General features: G+C 41.5%; 1 protein-coding gene across 2 annotated transcripts in view; it reads left to right on the top strand.

Annotated features, from left to right (window-relative positions):
- CTPS2 (CTP synthase 2) overlaps positions 1-19580 on the top strand; it is a 67709-nt gene that overhangs the window by 31842 nt on the left and 16287 nt on the right. For both annotated transcript variants that reach the window (XM_035116088.3, XM_035116089.3), the window contains exon 13: positions 206-249. In XM_035116088.3, coding sequence (XP_034971979.2) covers positions 206-249 — 44 coding nt within the window. The remainder of the gene's footprint in view (positions 1-205; positions 250-19580) is intronic.

Raw genomic sequence — 19580 nt, 5'->3', positions numbered from 1 at the left:
AATTTTCAACATATGTCTCTCTGTGGATGTTAAAATTCATATGATCCGCCCAAACGTTTTGCTGATATATTTGCCAAAAACCTCTCCTTCAAAATGACGTTTTGCTGATATATGTGCCAAAAACCTCTCCTTCAAAATGACAAAGGTGCTATATTTAGTTTAACCATCTTTAACATTTTAAAATGTAGTTGCTCTTTTTCTGCAGATGCAAATTCTACAGAATTTAACCCAAACACAAAGAATCCTGTTGTAAGTATTGAATTTGCCTGTATGTTTTTGATAGATCTTTTGTGCTGGCTTCTTAACAATTGTGTCAGTCATAGTGGCATTAAGAGAGGCTGAGAGTTAGTTCCTTTATAGCAGGGCAGCACCAATCTGCCCAAATGTTGAAAGATTTTAGAAGTTTCAGTCCAGCGGGTCACATGTTCCCCACACCTTTTTCATATCCAAAGAAATAATTGCACATTTGTTAATATTCCATTTTGTATGTTATGGTGCTCAGCTCCAACAAAGAAAACATTTTTGGCACTTTGCCCTGATGATCTCTGGTCTCAGTTAATGAGACTTTCCATTAGACGAATTTAATGGGATATCACCATTGCAATTGATCATACTGTAAAGCGGTTGCATAACAGAGGTCATAGAGCAAATAAGTGAATCATTTGCAAATGGCTGATTGGTTTTGGATAAATCTGTTTAAAAAGATAATTATCTTGAGGATTAGTAAATGAAGAAATAATAAGTACTAATTTTAGCAGCTGCACGTGGTCAGAATAATTCCGGAATTACTTTAATGACAAAAACACCCTAACCATTATCATGCATTGATCAAGAGCTGACTAGGGTTTTGTATAGGATAATAGAACCCAAATTAAAGAATATGTCACTGGTTGGACTTTTCAAATAGCTTTTGCCAAGCTCCCAGACTCTAAAAAGCTTTGCATTATGGAGATCTACTCTTGTTTTTAGGGTTCAAAAGCCAGCTACAAAACAAAGAACCAGAAGTTATGAATAACAGAGAATTTTACAGGGGAGAGATGTAAACATATGGCTAGTAAGATTAGGATTATTTGGTGGTGGTTGGTGCCCATCGGTGCATTCCATAGGATGGAAGGCAGAGGGACCAACAGCTGGTGGAGCCAGAACCAGCGACCGACAGACCCGGTCCAAGACTGATTGTAAGCAACATGACAGATGGGTGGCTGAGGGCAGACTGAGTTGGTGGTGCAGTGCTCCTTAGAGCCATAGCAGAGAAAGCTCATATAAAATGTCAACTCAGTGTACTGCAACAGTGAAAAGGGGAAAGTTTATAGGAAAGGGTCTAGATAGATGTAAAAAGAAGTATTAACCATAGACTTCATCCAGTTGCATATGCTTTGTGTAAACCTTCTAAATCCACTGGACAAGATGGTGCATGGTTTGAAAGCAAATAAAGTAGATTTTTATTCAGTGACGTCCATCGTTCCACAATGATTAAATTTAGTTTTAGAGAGATTCTTTGTACAAATGTAATTGTAAATGTCCATAATAGGTTGGTTTGGGGATCTTGGAAGTACTTTCTGTCTGTTGTCTCTTCATTGGATGCCTTAGGAGAGCAAACCGGTTATTCCAGCCAAATTAGACAATCCTGCCAAACTGCCTAACTTGCTCATCAGTACCTTGAAATCATTAAAGTTGATTTTTCCGTCTTTATCCAAGTCCGCATATTTGGATATATCGTTGAGAGACATTGAACCCTGTAAGTTTTATTTGGGTGGTGGTAAGGAGTGGGAAACAAAGCAAAATAGTTTTATATACGGTAAATTTAAGAACAGTGTTACAGAACATACTTAAGCTAAATTGTTTCCTTGAAACATGGTTATCTATACACAATCATTTTGAGCAAGCCTTTTATAGACAGTGTACAATTCTATCAGGGTGTATGTTGGGTATCATATGTGAACAATTGTGGAGCACTGTTTTTTTTCATCAGCCCCATTCTATGTACCTCTTCCAAGTTAGAAAAGGAGTCAATATTCCTTGCCTTTCTCTCAGGAGTTAGAGGCTACACTTGATTTGGGAAAACAGGATGTGGGACCAGGTGTAAAAAAGCAGACCTGCCCTGTCCCTTACTTTGATAAATATAATTTTTTATATTTTTATATTCATATTTAGAAATATAAAAATATAAATATTTTCCCAAATATAATATAATATTTTTCCAAATATAGAAATATAAAATTAAAACATATCAAAACAGATACCTAGATCATAACTTAAATACTGAAACAGAAGGAGAAGTTTATAAAACAAACATTGAAATACTCTGCTAACCAATATATGCAAATGCCATTAATTGTATTTGTAAGTTTTTAAGCTGTTTTCAAAGTTGTTTTTCAAATAGTTGTAACTCGCCGTGTGACCTTAGCGTTAAAGGGTGGGTAACAACTTAAAATACCAACGAAAACAATAATAATTGACTCTAGTATCACACCAAGATATGTAGCTTGAGTAAAGGGACGTTAAGAAGTGGGGCAGATAGGACCTGGCTTAGTTCACAAGGGCTCTCAGTGAATTTACTGAGTACCATCCACATCTGCGGAAAAAAGACAAAGCACTGTACTTGGAGCGGTTAAGCTAGAAAGCTAAACCATTGAACTTTTGTTATGGTGCAAAATCTGCACTGCTCTCGATACTTAGTGGCTCTGCCTCTGGCCATTGCATTCTCCCCCTCTAGCAGTCCTCCTGTACTGAACAGTCTACCAAAAGGTATAATAGGACAAGAAGGCTAACCTAACTCGCTGCACCTTTAATATCACAGCCCAAGTATGCTTTGGTTCTGCCCAAACGTGCCTTTAATTTAGGGAAATGGCAGGGCAAATGTTAAAAGCTTATGACATAAGATTGACATGAGACCCATATAAGTAAGCCTCCATTAGCCTGTGGCTGGGATTTTGTTATTGTTATAGAAACCAGACATGGTGTCTCTGTGCCAAGCTGCTTTTGTTCCAGGCCACAACCAGGATCACAGCACTGCCATTCACTGAACAGTGCTTCCCTAGAACATTCAGCAACTATTTTCATTCCCAGGCTCCTGCCACATAGGCTGCTTATGGGAAAAGCAAGAGTAGATCGGTGGATGAAGAACCATCTCTTGGCTGTTGCTGAGAGGTGCGAAGGAACTTTGCATTGAAGTGTATTACATGACCATGATGCTGTGCGCCCTGTGAGAGTGGGTTAGGACTTCTGCTCACCACTCTACATGGGGCACAAAGATTGCACTACTATCAGTAGCTGTACCAGGCACGCTAACAGAAATCAGATACATTTGCAGATAGTTCAGTCTACTTTTGCAGAGCATATTAGCATTTTAAGCGTTTACTTTCGCACTGCTTTTTAAAAAGTGCAGCTGCACCCTTTTTCTCATACCTTGTTTTATTAGCACGCTATCTGGTTGTTTGAGAGTGTACGTTTATCTCTTTGTATTTCAGCTTTTGTGCTAGCAAATGCTGTTTGTGAATGTGACCTGTGATGCACATTTTGAAACCAAAGTGTTTGTGACATTCTTATCTACTGGGTATTATTATTTCTTTTAATACTTCTATGACTCACATTAAGCTGAAAGATGGTGATTGCCCACCTAAGTGGGTATCTGAACCTGTATTTCTTCCTTATTCAAAACAAGCAGTCTAGCCACTAGATTGTACTGGTCCTAATAGCTCTGGTGAGTTACATTTTTTCAGCTGCGATTTTCCCTTAATGTATATTCCCACTGTCCTTGCTGAACTCATCTCACTTATGACCACGAAACAATAATTTTGTTCCAAAACTATTATAAAAATTACTTTTATGTACAATTTATCTCAAATATTAGCTTTCACTAAATTCATAAATGAAACACTTACATCTTAGCAAGGAGCATATGTATTTTAAAGTACCTATTAATTGTGCATAGTTTTCTCTAGATTTCATTTTGTACATAAATGGATAGACTAGACCAGGCTTCCTCAAACTCGGCCCTCCAGATGTTTTGAGACTGCAATTCCCACCATCCCTGACCACTGGTGCTGCTAGCTAGGGATCATGGGACTTGTAGGCCAAAAACATCTGGAGGGCCGAGCTTGAGGAAGCCTGGACTAGACTCTTTGTTTCAGAAGACACTGGAATGCTTATTATGATCTTAAACAGAACTTAAGCAAATTTGCTAACATTTACTCTACACACACGTATTAACCCATTCTTGTTTGGCCTGTTCTGACATAGTCTTGTTTATATCCATTGAACACCTTGGGGACTGTTTTTTTTTTAAAAAAAAATGCTGGATGCTACCATATTAAAAGAGAAAGAAATTTTTGAGGGCTTTATATTGTTGGAATATTTAGCAAGTTCACTAGGTAATTCTTAGAGCACCCTTCTGTTGTTTTAAGTCCTTCTGACTTTGACATCTTTCCATTGTGGTTTTCAGTTCTCAATTTATAATTTCCCCACCTATTCTGTAATCCACTGACGCTCTTTATTTAAGTAACTTAGAGAGGACTCTCGCCTTAAAAACCAACCACTAACTTTAGCTAAAATAATAATTTTGTTTTCATAATTTGATATTATAATCAACTTCCTTGTCTCCAGCTACTTAAGATTCTAGCAATAACTAAAATTTCACCATAACACATTCATAGAATGCCCAGTGTTTTGTATAATCAAACCCATATATATGCCTGAAGAAACCCTTAAAATGTTAATTAAAATGTTTGAAAAACATTTTGATGGAGAGATTTCAATGTTTGAAAATGTGATTTCATCTAAATTAAAACTTTTCAAGTACGATCAATAAAAGCAATCTAAATATTGTAAATGTTTTCTGAACAATATTTTCAGTCAAGCATCAGTGTACTAGATTTCTTTTTGCTTTGTCACCTTTTGTAAAACATGCTTTTCTTAGGATCAGATTGTCCTACTTTTCTCAGGTTGCCCAACAGCTACAAATAATCATTATAGAAGCAGTTCACCAAAGTAAAGTCTGTATTAATTTCATTCAGAACTGGATATGAAACTACATAAATTATTACAATGAATGGAAGCTATTGTCTATCTTACTGAATTATTCCCACATTGCTGTTCCTCCCCATCCCTCCCTTGCTGCCCAGTCATGTTTTAAACTCTTCAGAGCTTTGTTGGACTATGTCCCTTGTTTGTACTTTAGTGAATTGGATTTGGTTGGAAAATACCACAAATTAGATGCAGGCTTAGGGAAATATTAATGTTATCTAGTGAATTGGCAGTGCAATTTGGAAAGACTTACCAAAACATTTGAGAAGTGGCTCTGAATCAAACTTTTAAGTCCATCCATGGAAAGCAGATGCTTGCTACCTTCTTTTATAGCATACTGAGTGAAGAGACTTAAGAGTTGATCACTATTAAATTCTGCCATATTTTTGTATATTCAAAAGCTGTAAAAGAGCAAACAAAGTTAACATATTTTGAAGTTTGTAGGGGGGAAATACATTGATTTAATACAACAGCTACATAGGTATGTGGAAAATGTAGTTTTATATAGCAATTACAATGAAATCATTTTCTCTTAAGTTGCTAATTCTGCTCATACAACATTAATTGCAAGCTAGCTTATATCATATGTGAAACTTCTGACATATAAGAAGCTGTGGTATTTTCTCCTGTGGAAAAACTTTATCATGTTTTCCTGAAATATATTTTTCTTGGGAAAAAGACAACACATTTTTCTTTATACACTGTGGCTCAATGCATTCTGAAAGTAGTAGAATTGAGGACATTCGTAGAAGACATCCAAAAAGACATAGAATACATAAATCATATTTACCTAATACTCCAAAAGCAGAGGCTCTGCAAATGCAATGTGAGAAGCTCAAGACTGAGGCATCCTTTTATGTCTCTCCTGCTCCACCCTGTCATGCCTTTCACTCCGCCCTGATTATGAAATTTGTCTTTGCTGACAGATGTTGGATGTGTTACATACTTTTAACATTCAAGTTTATTTTTTTAAAGAACAAAATATGGTAATTGGATTCACCCTGAAGCTTTGTCCCCCCCCCCTTTTCAGAGGTGTTTTTGGGATACGGAAATAGCTGGATATTACTAGAACTTTGTTATATTTTTAACAGCAGCCCACACCTTCGTCGGAGCTATATAGAATCTTTGTATCCAGGCACATTGCAATATTACAAGTTTTTCCTGTTTCCCCTCATTCATACTTGTAATACATCTGTGGTGTAAGTACCATGCCACCGCATGCCTGGCCCATGCCAGCTCCAGAAGACACACGTCTAATAGTTAAGTCTTATCAATAAAAGAAGCACTTACAGCAACTCCCGCGGTGCATATGCAAAAACACGCCTCTAGCCCTCCAAGCAACTGTCCCCCCACAGATATGCTCCCTGCAGCGCAGTTGCAGCAACAGTGAGACCCTGCCCCTCTGCTGGCTTACGGTATATTCCCTCACCTGGTGGGTTGTATACTGACAACCTGAGACTTCTGCCTGGAACTCGTTGCTGCTCTTCTTGCTTCAAGCCCCTCCTGGTTCTTGGAGACAGTGCAGCAGAGGAAGGTGGGGAGTCTCCTGACCCATCTGTCGCTTGAACAGCCTCTTCTTCTGCCACATCCTGCACACCTTCCTTCCCCTCCAACTCTTCCTCCTCCCTCCTCCCCGGGCCCTGGGTCCTGCTTGCGGGTGGCGTCAAACCCCTTAAGTCACTGGTCCCCTGCCTCCGCCACACATTCTTCAGAGCCCCGCCAGTCCCTGACAAAGCAATGCACTTAGCATAGCTTCATACCAGATGGCACACCTGTAACCCTTGAAAACATCTATCCTTTCAAAGGAATTAAGTAACCTAGGGGTTTTTTCTTCCACTGCTCTGCCTGTGTTTAGTTTTCAAACAGATTTATCGAAACTAATAAGGGAACAAGAGTGTCAAGTAGAGAGAGAGAATGAGTTATAAAATGACTATAAGTCATCCTGATTTTACCACAATTCCATGTAGTTTTGGCATTTTAGCAGGATGTTAGAAACTAATAAGATATTTGACAAATAATGGTTTTCAGAAGGGATAGATAATACAGGTAGATGGCCTACCTGTAGGTTGTAAAATAATATTTTAAGCAAAGTATACTGACTTCATTGACCAGTAGTAGTATATCAAATTTCAAATCTGAATTCAGGACAAACTAAGCTGATACTTTTAATGAATTCTCTATATCAGGCATCCCCAAACTGCGGCCCTCCAGATGTTTTGGCCTACAACTCCCATGATCCCTAGCTAACAGGACCAGTGCTTGGGGAAGATGGGAACTGTAGTCCAAAACATCTGGGGGGGGCCAAAGTTTGGGGATGCCTGCTCTATATCACTGGTTCCCATTTAGCTATTTACTGAGGACCCCCTATTTTTCAAAGGCCAAGCCACAGACCCCCTACTTTTGAAATTTTTTTATAGCTCCATGGTAGTTATCTCTGCAAAGCAATTTTTTGAACAAAATATGGGTTAGTTCCCTAATCACCAAAGGATTTTAGGTATACTAAAAAACAGACTAGGGCTGAGCGATATCTGGTTTTCAACATTATGATATATCAGCAGCTAAACATCGCAATATTCTGATATATTACGATGTCTGAAATAGGAGATCAGATGTGGGAATGAGGGAAGGAACAGTCACACAGATGTGTTAAGAGAATCGAGTAAGTATTTGTGAGGGAGTGGGGTGGGTGCTACTCCTGGTCTGCTTCAGGTTACTGCATTAACTGCACCTTGTTAGTGATGATGTTTTAAATCTTCAGAACGACACCTCTGTTTGTTGTGACAATGAAGAACACTACTACTGTTGTATTGTGGGCTGCATAGCACTGATTTGTTAACATGGTGGTGCCTGCTGCCATTTTCTCCCTGCTTATCTCCTTTACATCTAAACACCCCCACATTTCTCATAGGGCGTATGCTCTATAAACTGGGTGTGTACATTGAATCTAGGCAGCTTAATGACTGGCCTAGGGCGCTAGGATATTTCATTCTGAAGTTATCGCTGGCCTAGAAGGAATATGGTCTTTTTCACCATTCCTTTTCATTTCTGATATCTGCTGATAATAAGATCTAAGAAATCTTATTAGTTCTCACTTATAACCTGTTATTCATCTTGTGCATTCCTGTACCCCCATCTGTTGTGTTGATATATGTATTTACAACAGAACAAATCTTTGCTAACGAATTTATTTGCTTATTCTCAAAGCCTGCTCCAAAGGTAGCATGATGGGGAGAGGCATGATGTTGTTTGACAGGGTGAAAGGAAAGGCAACAGCAGCAGGAGACTCTGGAAGTGGTGTTTCTAACTCAAACAGGCAGAAGTATTGTATGTTTGGATGAAGGCATGCCAAGAGAAGCAATCACCATATAAAAGTTAGTTCCTGAGTTCCATCCCGCTCTGTCAAACTCAAACAGGTCAAACACTCATAATGTTTCACTACAAAATGTCATTTCTTCCTGTTACCAACTATAAAATCTACCTAAAGTATACTGTACATTAAACTGGGAAAAACAGAAATTTATTCTGCAATTTTGGCAGGTTATGTATCTTTTGGGGGGGGGGTTGGAATCACATGTACATAATCCATAATGTTGTCAGCTTCCTAATCCATAAGGTGATTCAATAATGTATGGAAGGGATGCTGTGGATTGTTTTAGGGATCCAGTTTGGAGATCCAGCCTCAGATGTAGCTACAGCTCTTTCTTTTCCACATTTGGTGGATACCTTTTGGTTTGTGCAAGTTGAGGATGTGGACAGAATTTTTGGGAAAGTGTGGTCAACTGCATGCTTGCCTATCCTGACTTATTATGGCAGCACTTTAGGACTAAATTGCTTGGTGATAAATACCCCATGAAGTAAGTATCCCATTCGAAAAAGGAACATATCTTTAAAATAGGGTTCAGCAATTAACAGTCTCCAATACACCATTATTACACAACATATCTGAGTGGGTTGTGGCATTTCACCTTGTAAAGTCTGGTTTTGTTTTGTTCAGGCAATTGAGAATGGCAGTGAATAAAGGCAATATTTAGTTCTAGTTTTTGTTTTGTTTTTAATGAAAAACAGAATAAAATTTACTGGTTTATTCTATAGGACAGAGTTTAATTGGGCCAGTGTCTGAATATAACACAGAAGCTTTCATGAAATGTCGGACCTTAGAGCCCTACAGTTCTATGCTTTCAGTGAACATTTCTTATAGGAATTCTATAAATGTGCATGAAAATGGTGGATGTGATTGATACCATATCTTGTAATGATCACAAGTTCTGTAGTTCGTTACCATGACACTATGGTTTCTGGATAGAATAGAATATTTAAGATTAAATATGGCACACAGTAATATTAGATGTATACCGGTACTACTAAGTCTCACTAAGAGTAGACCCCTGGAAATCTGTACTTAGGTTATTGATTTCAGTCATTTATTCTGAATATAACTATGCTGGATATCGTCCACAGTAAACAGTCTAAGACAATCAGATTTGTACTCATGACAGGAGATACCTGGTTTAGATAATATCCAGAGCACTGGCAGATATAGTAGAACATAACTTCATGACCTGCCCATGTGTTTCTGTTCATAAGCACCACTCCCAACACTTTCCATTCCATGTATGTGTCATGATGTACAATGAAGGTGTGCCTGCATCTCTAGATTCAGATGGCCTATTAGGAAACAATTAGCAAAGTTAAAATTTTGAGGTGCACAGCATCCTTGCATTCAACAAGGCTCCAGACAACAGTGACTAACATCATATTGCAGCTTCTATTGGTACTCTTTTAAGCCTGGAACAATTAATCTATGGCGGCAATCCTAAACTGGAGTAACCCCCAGGGAATTTTTTGGGGTGTGCTTTTGACTAGACATACTTGGGATTGTGTTGTAATTGTCACATGTGTCCTGTGAGTCAGCAGATGTTAGGATCTTAGAATGAAACCACCTATCCCTTCCTTAATTCTTTGTGGTTAATCAACGCCACACACTAATTATCTGTTGGCTGGAATATTCACACTTAATTTGTGGTCTGTAGCAATTTATTTTAAACATAGGGTAATTCATATATCCTTTGGAATATGCAATTGAATAAACTTCTAGCAGGTCAAAGGACAAGAATGTAATGGGCTGGCCAAGTCAGGGTGACAAGGACCCCAGGGAGGGCTCTAGTGGGTTGTGGGACCCTTTGCTGGGAGTGAGGGAATCTTTAAATGAATATCCCAGCGAGGGAAATCCGGGGTAGGGGGTTCCACATCCATTCTTTATACAGCATGGGATGGGAAACTTCTGGCCTGTGGGCTCACAAGAAGGTCCTAATCTGGGCCTACAAGAAGGTCCAGTTTGGCCCACAAGGCCATTTTCTCCAAATCATGCCCCACTAAGCATCAGCTGACATTACTGGTGATGCTAGTTTATGGGGTGGGAACTTTTTGGAAAGTCTGCTCCACACTGTTCTCTTCAGTCTCTAAAAAGGGATCTGTGTGTGACAGGCCTTTTTAAAAAAAGGTCTGCTTTCTTTTTTATTTTCTTCATTGTTGTGTGATGGAGCAGTTGCTGCTAGAACCAATGTGTGCTTTATGCCTTGCAGAGTGAGTGGTAAACTGATCAGTGTTGTATCATTAATAAAACAGATCAGTGTTGTATCATTAATAAAAGGCTACTCAATAGCCTGCTGCAAGAGATTTACTAAATGCTTTGAAGATAAAATTGTTAAATTGCAGCTTGTGGTTTCAACATCAGTTGTTGCAGACTGAAGATGTGGTCAGGAGACTTGTAGCAGTGAGATGAGCTACATGCCCTCTCAATCCTTGCTCATCATGGCTGATAAAGTCTAGATAGAACTAAGTGACTGACCTGATGGGTGCAGGGAAGGGTTAATGTCTCATTGTGAAAGGGAGTCATTGAAAGAGGCAGTGGTGCAGTCCTGCTTGAAAAGGTCCTGCCTGAAAACTATCACCTAGTCTCTGATATTTTCTTCTTGGGCAAGATGTTCTAGTGATACAGATATGCCTTGAGGAGGCAGTTTATCTAGACCTGGCTCAATATGGTTTCAGGTCCAAATTTAGCACTAAAGCAGCCTTGGTCTCCCTGGTTGATGGGTTTTATTGGAAGACAGATGGAGTGGGAGTTGGTTCCCTGTAGCTTTTCCTTGACCTCTCAATGGTTTTTGACACGGTTGACCATGAAGTCCTTCTGGAATCACTCTGGAAGATGGTACTCGGAGGCACTGTACTGTGGCGGTTCTGCTACTACCTGCAGCATTTCTAAAGTGCTATTTGTACTAGGAGACTGTTGCTCAGCTCTGTGGCTTTTGAGCTATAGGTTACTGTAAGGTTCCATTCTGTCTTCTATGCTGCTCAACATCTATAGAAAAACACTGTGAGTTGTCATCTGAGAATTTCGAGCACAGTGCACAGCTCTTATCTCTTCATTCCATCTGAATTAGGAGAAGCTATGAAGGTGTTGGAAACCATGATGGGCTGGAAGATTGATAATCAATTGAAGCTGAATCTTGATATGATGGCGATACTGTGCCAGGGCATAGTCTGGGAGTACTCCTGGATTCCAGCTTGTCACTGGAGTCCCAAGTAGCTTCTTTGACTTTGTGCTTATGTCCATCTTAGGCTGGCTTGTCATTTGTGGACTGGGATAGCCAACGTTAGAAACTGAGACGTGAAATCTAGGAGCTAAATGGAACCTTAATCTTAGGTTATAGGCGCAACAACAGAATGTCTAGGTGCGCTTTTTAATAACAAGAATACAAAGCTGAAAGTGAATGAACAGCAGCTAAGATATTATGTTCATTTTTCACATGGTCTAGTCATCTCCCTGCCCACCCCCTAATATTCTTACGGTAAGAGGGTCTCTTCTCCAGTCTTCAGATAGTAGCTGGAAGTGGGGAGGCAGAAAAAGGCCCTCCCTTCCTTCCACTCTGCAGTTTTAATCTGAAATCTTTGGCACAGTACTGCGCCTCAGAGCTCAGAAACTGCTCACGCTAATGAAATTCCCTGTTGCAAAATGCACCTAGAACAATGGGAGTTTCAAACACTGGGTATAGCCTGGTCTCTGTTGTCCATACTCAGGTGATCTTCTCCCTGAAATACTATAATGTGCTCTATGTGGGAATGAGGTTACTATGTTCTTAAGTTGGACAACACAATGTGAATGTGTGTCACCAATCCTAAAAGTGCTGCTTTGGCTGTCAATGAGCTACTGGGCCTGATGCAAGGTGTTAGTACTACCGGTAGCATACAAAGCCCTAAATGGCTTGGGGCCCAAGCATTTAAAATAGCATATTCTGTGACGAGTATAGGGCTCCGTTGAGTTGTTTATGACTCAATTAGGAGCCACTCATTATCTGCCCAGCGCGCTTTCTCTAGCGCTTCTCTGCTTCCGTAGACCCGGGCTGGCAGTAAAACACACACACAGCAGAGTTCTTCTTCTCACACAGCGAAAACTTGTATAGCCGTTGGATAAAAAGCCTCTTAAGAACACACAGAGTCCAAAGTGTTCTAATAACTACTTAAGTTTATTCTAGAGAGAAAATAACAAACAACCTGGTGAGAGCGCAGACATCTTGCGACCGTCTCCCAGGCAGAAACGAAACCAACAGATACATACAGAAACACTTCTGGTACATTCTGTAACATGATCTTCCTCAGTGGTCAGGTGCTATACAGAACACAGTTAACTCTTTAGTTTCTTGTTACTCCTCACACCCCCTCTCACCTGAACACTGGGGATAGCGGGTATCCAAACTTACCCCAAAACCAACCCTTCACAGAATTCCCCATGCCGTTGGAAACTCAAGGGTTTTGTGAACCCATCTGCTAGGTTCTCTTGGCTTGGACAATACCTCAACTTTACCAAGCCTACCTGTATGCTCTGACATACGTTTCGGAAGCGGATGTCTAAGTGTTTGGTTCTGGCCTTGAACTGTCCAAACTCCGCCAGTCTCAAAGATGGTTGATTGTCGCCCCAAACAGTGATGGGCTGGCTACAATCACCCCAGATTTCCTGGACCAAACATCTGTAGTACTCCAATTCAGTGCATGTCGCAGACAACGCACAGAATTCGGCTTCCGTGGAAGACATTGCTATTAGGCTTTGCCTGTGCGACCGCCAACCAATCAGGGCATTTCCAAACTTGACTACCAAACCAGTCACTGACTTCCTGTCTTCCTGATTGGCCCAATCAGCATCTGCAAAACAAGTGAGTTGTGGCTCACCTTGCGCTGACATCTCCAAACAATACTCTTTGGTCTCCTGCAAATACCTAAGCACTCTCTTAATGCCATTCCAAGCATGCACGCTAGGTTTCGATGCTTCTCTACTGAGCAAATTGACTGCAAAAGCAATATCTGGTCTGCTCCATTGTGACAAATACAACAAACTCCCTAGCGCTGACTGAAACACTTCAGGACTCTCAAACGCTACTTTGTCCTTTACTTGTGACTCTTTCACAAAGTTTGTCTCCATGGGTGTTCTGACCCCTTTACAATCAGACATTCTGAACTTCTCAAGCAAATGTTCAATCTTGCCTTTCTGACTGAGCAAGAAACTTCCATCCTCAGTTCTGTCTATCTGCACACCTAGATAAACATTCACTGCACCTAGATTCTTGAGTTTGAACCTCTTGCCTAGCTCTTTTGCAAACTTCTGCACTTGCATCTGGCTCTTTGCTAAGCAGATCAAGTCATCAACATAGACAAGCAACAGTTCTTGCTGTTCTCCTTCACCTCTGAGATACAGACAACTGTCAGCTAGACTCTTCCTGAAACCTAGGCTCTTCAAAACAGAATCAAGACATGAATTCCAATTTTTAGCGGATTGCTTCAGACCGTAGATCGACTTGTGCAGCTTCCACACCTGACCTGGCACGTCACTCTCAAACCCTGGAGGAGGCAACATGTACAACTCCTCCTGGAGGTCAGAGTTCAAATAAGCGGTGTCCACATCAAAGTGGTTGACCACTAGGCCTCTCTGCGCTGCAGTCGCTAAAAGCATCCTGAAAGATTCCGCTCTCGAAGTCGGACTAAAGACATCTGTGTAGTGGATTCCTTTCTTCTGAGTAAAACCTCTAGCCACTAATCTAGCCTTGTACTGAGGCTCTCCAGTCACTGTGGGTTTCAGCCTGTAGACCCACCTACAACTGACTGCTTTCTTACCTTCTGGCAACTGTGTTAGGCTATACACACCAAGAGATTGCATGGAGTTCAACTCTTTCTCCATTGCAACTTTCCACTTACTAGCTTCCTCCACTGACAACTGTTGCACCTCTTCAAAGCTTTCAGGCTCACACACTGCTAGGTTCGCCCATACACTGACAGCTGAAAACCTTTCAGGTGGTTTACCTTTCGTGGTGCGTTTTGAACGCCTTGGTCCCACATCCTCCCCCTCTAAATCCGAACAGCTTGTCTCTGACTGTGGCTCTCTCGGACTAGCAGCACTGTCAAGAGACTTACTACGCTTTGCAGCCCCCTCTGGGCTTGCTTTGGGTGAAGTGGGTGACCTACCACGTTTGCTGTACTTCCCAGGCTTGACCTGGGGTGAAGTCGGTGCGCTTCTGACTACTTGCTTCACTTCCCTAGGAGCTACACCACTTGGACCAGCTGCCTGACCTGGATCTGGTCCTGAAGCACCTGGAACTCCAGCAACAGCTACCTGAGTTTCCTCTTCCTGGTCAAAACCTGAAGACCAGTCAAGAAGAACTTCGGGGTTAGCATGAATGCGTCTCCAGCCCTCTTGTTCACAGAACGTAGCACTCCTGCTAATGTGAACGCGGGTTTGGTCCCCCTCTGCTGGTACAAACCTCCAAGCCTTTGAGTTTGGTTCGTAACCACAGAAGATCATTTTTCTGGATCTTGATCCTCCCTTTCTGCGCTTCTGCTTTGGAATTAGAACCCAAGCCTCACACCCAAAAGTTCTGAAATAGTGCACCTTCGGAACTTTGCCATACAACATGTAGTAGGGTGTGTTGTCCACAACTGAATTAAAAGCGCGATTTGAACAATAATTCACAAATTTATAGCATTCCCCCCAAAACTTCTGGGGTAGTCCTGCATCAAACAACGTTGCCTCCACCAGTTCAGACAGCGTTCTAAATTTCCTTTCAGCTAAACCATTCTCCTGTGGACTAAAAGGAGCGGTTTTTCTGTGCCTAATTCCCTTGCTGCGGAAAAACCCTTGTAGTTCTGCACTCAAAAACTCTCCCGCCCTGTCACTCTGAAAACACTGGACAGTGACGGAGAACTGTAGTTCTACTTCGGCTACCCACTCCTGTATCACTCTGGCAGCCTCTCCCTTCTCTTTCAGTGTTATGACCCAGGAAAAATGGCTGAAATCATCCAAAAGACACAAAACATATTTTGAACCACCTAAACTTAACGTTGACATAGGCCCAGAAATATCCAAGTGCACTAACTGAAATGGCTTTGTGCTCTTCCTCTCAGACCTAGGATAAGAGCATCTCTTCGTCTTCGCTTTCGCACATGCGCGGCATTGCAGGTGTTTTTGACATGGCTTGAACCTGCAACCTTTGACAAAATCAGGGGCTTTTTGCACATAAGGAAAAGACATGTGACAATATCTTCTGTGCCAAGCATGAATACAATCCTTATGGATAGCGCCCTCTGTGCCCTTTGGGGTATTGGCACTTTTAGCCTGAGCATCACCAGTGTTACTTCCACCTGCTTGCCCCCTCCCATCTAGGACAAACAGACCATCAGACCTAACAGTAACACTTACCAGCTCAGCCCCATCTCTGGCAATTTTGCAAACACCATTGGCAAAACTTATTTCAAAACCCTCACGCAATAAGCAAGACACACTTAAAAGACCATTCTCCATGCCTGGTACAACATAAACATCAAGGTTAGTGTCTAAGCATTGCATATAAAAAACACCCTTGCTTTTAATTGTTCCAGAAGAACCATCAGCAAGATGCAGGCTCTTTTCATCTTCAAGTGGCCTGCAGTTCAGGATCTGTCCTGAAGGCGGTACAAGATGATGGGTGCTGCCTGAGTCGATAATAAAAGCGAAACTGTCCTGTCCTTTGTTTCGAATCGTTGCTAAGGCAGCAGAAAGACGGCTGACAGGCTTATCTGGAGTTTTCCCACGTCCTCTGCCTCGGCGCTGCTGGCTGGTCCCACGACCACGTCCGCTGGGTTGCCTGGCACCTGGCTGAGTGACCTTGGCTGCTTCCGGAGCTGGGCAAAATCTCGCTACGTGCCCCGGCTCCTGGCACCGAAAACAAAGCCTTGTTGCGCACGCACTCACAGTGGATTCCTCAGTGCTTTTTACTGCACCCCCACTGGCTTCTCTGCGCCCACGGCCCCCCTTCTCAGCCGATTCTTTCTGGCGTCTCAGTTCCTCATCCGCCAAACGCCCAGAAACGTAAGCAATCGTGAGTTCAGATTCAGGCATTGACTCAAATGTTAAACACAAATGTTCATAGGCGTTTCCCAAACTAGACAGCAAAATATAAACTTTTTCCTTCTCTTTGAACACAAGCTCATGCCGCTGCAGCTTATGGAATGCATCAATCACATTGGCAATGTGCTCCTTAATGGGTTGCCCTGGTCTCAGTCTCAACTCAAAGAGATGCCTCATAGCATGCAGCTTAGCTCCAGCTGTTTTTCTCTGATGGACCCTTTCCAAACTGTCCCAGGCTTCCTTGGCATTTTCAGCATTTTGCACATAGGGCAGTTGTGTAGCATCGCAGCTCATGGCAATGGCACATAGAGCCTTATTGTCTTTCCTGGTTTCTGCTGCAAACCTCTGTGCTTCAGCTGCTGAATTATCAGCGACAGGGGTTGGAGGATTTAACACACAAGTCCACAAATCCTTTCCCAGCAACCACATTCTGGCCCTTTCTCTCCACTCTGCATAGTTGTCGCCATTCAACCTCTGGAACGGCACGACAAATGACTCCTGTAGCTGCTCCGCCATCTTGTCCACCCCCGGGCTCCGTGTCTGTGTACTCACTCAGAATAGCTCACGTTGCTCCTCCGGGTAGACTGCGGATCCCAGCCTTCTGGTACAGGGTCTTTCTGCTAGCGAGTGCATCTATTGATTGCCGACTGCAAAACAACAGGTTTCTCCCAGCTAGCTCTTTACACCGGCTTTCTCCACGGCTTTTACAGCTGCAATCACCTATACTCGTCACATATTCACTATAAAACGATCTCATTGTTTTGTTAAGGAGGTTATAAACTTAAGCATAATAACACATTATCAGTGAAAAAGAGAATTAAGGAAGAGGCTAACAATTGGTAATTAATATTTGGTAATTCAATTACAAAATAACTTGCCTCACCTTAATGCCAGCCATTAGAGTCACTGCCACTGAACCAGCAAGCTGCATCCAGACATACATAGGTGCTCAATCAACGATCCTCATCCACTTGGGGGCCATCAGACCAAAGTCAGAGACCGTTTTTATACTAAAATACCTAGATACAGAAGGGTGGATTTTACTTGGCCAATTGGGCCTTTAGGCATATTTCCAATATAAAAAGGTGCACATGCTTGTTCGCCACACACCCACTCAGCTGATTTCTGCAGAGTCATGGTGACATTCACACCATCAGACTCTCACAGACGGCATGAAGCACCATTCAATTGAATTTTTTCCCTCACTGAAAACTGTATCCAGTGAAGTCTGAATAAAAGCCACTTTCAAATGGGCTAGAAAAGGGGGGATTTCTTTACACCGTTCATGTGTCATATCCAGAAGCAACTGGAAGGAAAGTTTTAAAAATGTTTTTGTGGCAAGAAAGAAGTCGGTTGAATACACCCTAAAATTAAATACATCTTAGGGTGTGGTTTCCAAAAGCTTGCTCTCTGAAGTCTGATAAGGATGGATAAAGTTGCCATCCTTTAACTCCCAAGAAAGGAAAAGTTCCAAATAACCCTTAGGGGCAAAAAGGGTGTGTGCTGCAGATAACTCTTAAGAAGATATATAATTAAAATAGTGTACATGGTTTTGAGTTCAGTATGAATCTTTGGGCTGGCACATGCATGACGTTTTATCGTTTTGCTATGCTAAGAGGTTTTGCAGCTGCATCTACACAATCATTAAAATAATTCAGTTACAGATATGCAAATACCCAGTTGATCGTACCTAAAGACTATCTCAAGCATAATGTGAGATCCTGTAGATATTGCTCTGAGGTAAAGTGCATTATATAAACCCTGGGGTAATGATGCAAAAACGTAGTGCATAAACACATCAGGAATAATAGGAAAATGCATAAACAGTTTTGAATATAATGCTTGTAGAAAGTTATCTCCCCTGAAGATAACTTTGTGATAGTATATAGGTAACAATAATGGCCGTCACTTTAATTTGGATCCATTTGTAAAAGCAGATTTTCTGTCAGGCTCCAGCAGAGGGAGATATCTGAAGTTTGCTTCCACCTCATGACTTTTTCCTTTTGAGTTTTGCCTTTTAGAATATAAGACGAGGGGAAGAGAGTACCTGTGTTTATTGATCTTATATAAGCTGTTCTCATAGTCTTTTTTGGCTAAAGAGCATATTAAAAATATTGCTAGTGAGGAAGTGCATAAGGATGCTCATTCAAGTACCGTTGAAGTGGCTGGCTGCATCTTACTATTAATTAACTAGTGTTACATGTAACTGAGGTGAGCTCCCATTGCTCAGTCCCTGCTCCTGCCAATCTAGAAGTTTGAAAGCACGTCAAAGTGCAAGTAGATAAATAGGTACCGCAGTGGCGGGAAGGTAAACGGCGTTTCCGTGCACTGCTCTGGTTTGCCAGAAGCGGCTTAGTCATGCTGGCCACATGACCCAGAAAAACTGTCTGCAGACAAATGTCGGCTCCCTCAGCCAGTAAAGCGAGATGAGTGCCGCAACCCCAGAGTCCTTCGCGACTGGACTTAATGTCAGGGGTCCTTTACCTTTACCTTTCCCCATGTAACTAGTGTTTCATAAACAGAAAATGTAGGTCACCAGAGAGTGTTGAAGTGGAAAACATCAGATTACGTGTGTGTGCATTGTTCGTAGTAAGCCTGGAAAGAGCCAAGATTTAGGGTATCACAAAGTACGGCTCACGTCCTAATTGGGATTGTTGAAACAGAAAAGTGGGTTGGAGTTGCTCCAGGCACAGTTACCTCTGGCTGGAGAATAGAGAATAGATTGATAGGGAATTTTTCATGACAAATAGATATAAGTGGCGTGTTATAAAGCAGCATGAGATAGAATCCAAGCAAACTAATGCAGTCCTTATCCAATGAACCAAACATTTCATTGATTCTAATAAATGGGCATATGTTAAATATGGATGGAATGTGTCAGGTTTCAGAAACTTCAAACACTCGTCTTTCACTTTATTCTTTTCCTTTTCCTAAGATAATAGGAATGCACTTTTTACAAGACTTCTCTTTAACTCAACTTTATGTGTAGCTTACTCTCACATTACACTATACTACAGTGGAGGAAGCGATTATATTAAACCCAAGTGAGATGTGTGAGGTGTCGGCTTTTGTATCACTTCTCCTCCTGTCATCACCCCCACCACACCCTGTGGAGCAAATTGTTCTT

This window comes from Zootoca vivipara, chromosome 4 (genome assembly GCF_965207765.1).
Source record: "Zootoca vivipara chromosome 4, rZooViv2.hap1.1, whole genome shotgun sequence".
In the NCBI taxonomy this organism is placed as follows: Eukaryota; Metazoa; Chordata; class Lepidosauria; order Squamata; family Lacertidae; genus Zootoca; species Zootoca vivipara.
This window is presented reverse-complemented; position numbering and strand designations above follow the sequence as displayed.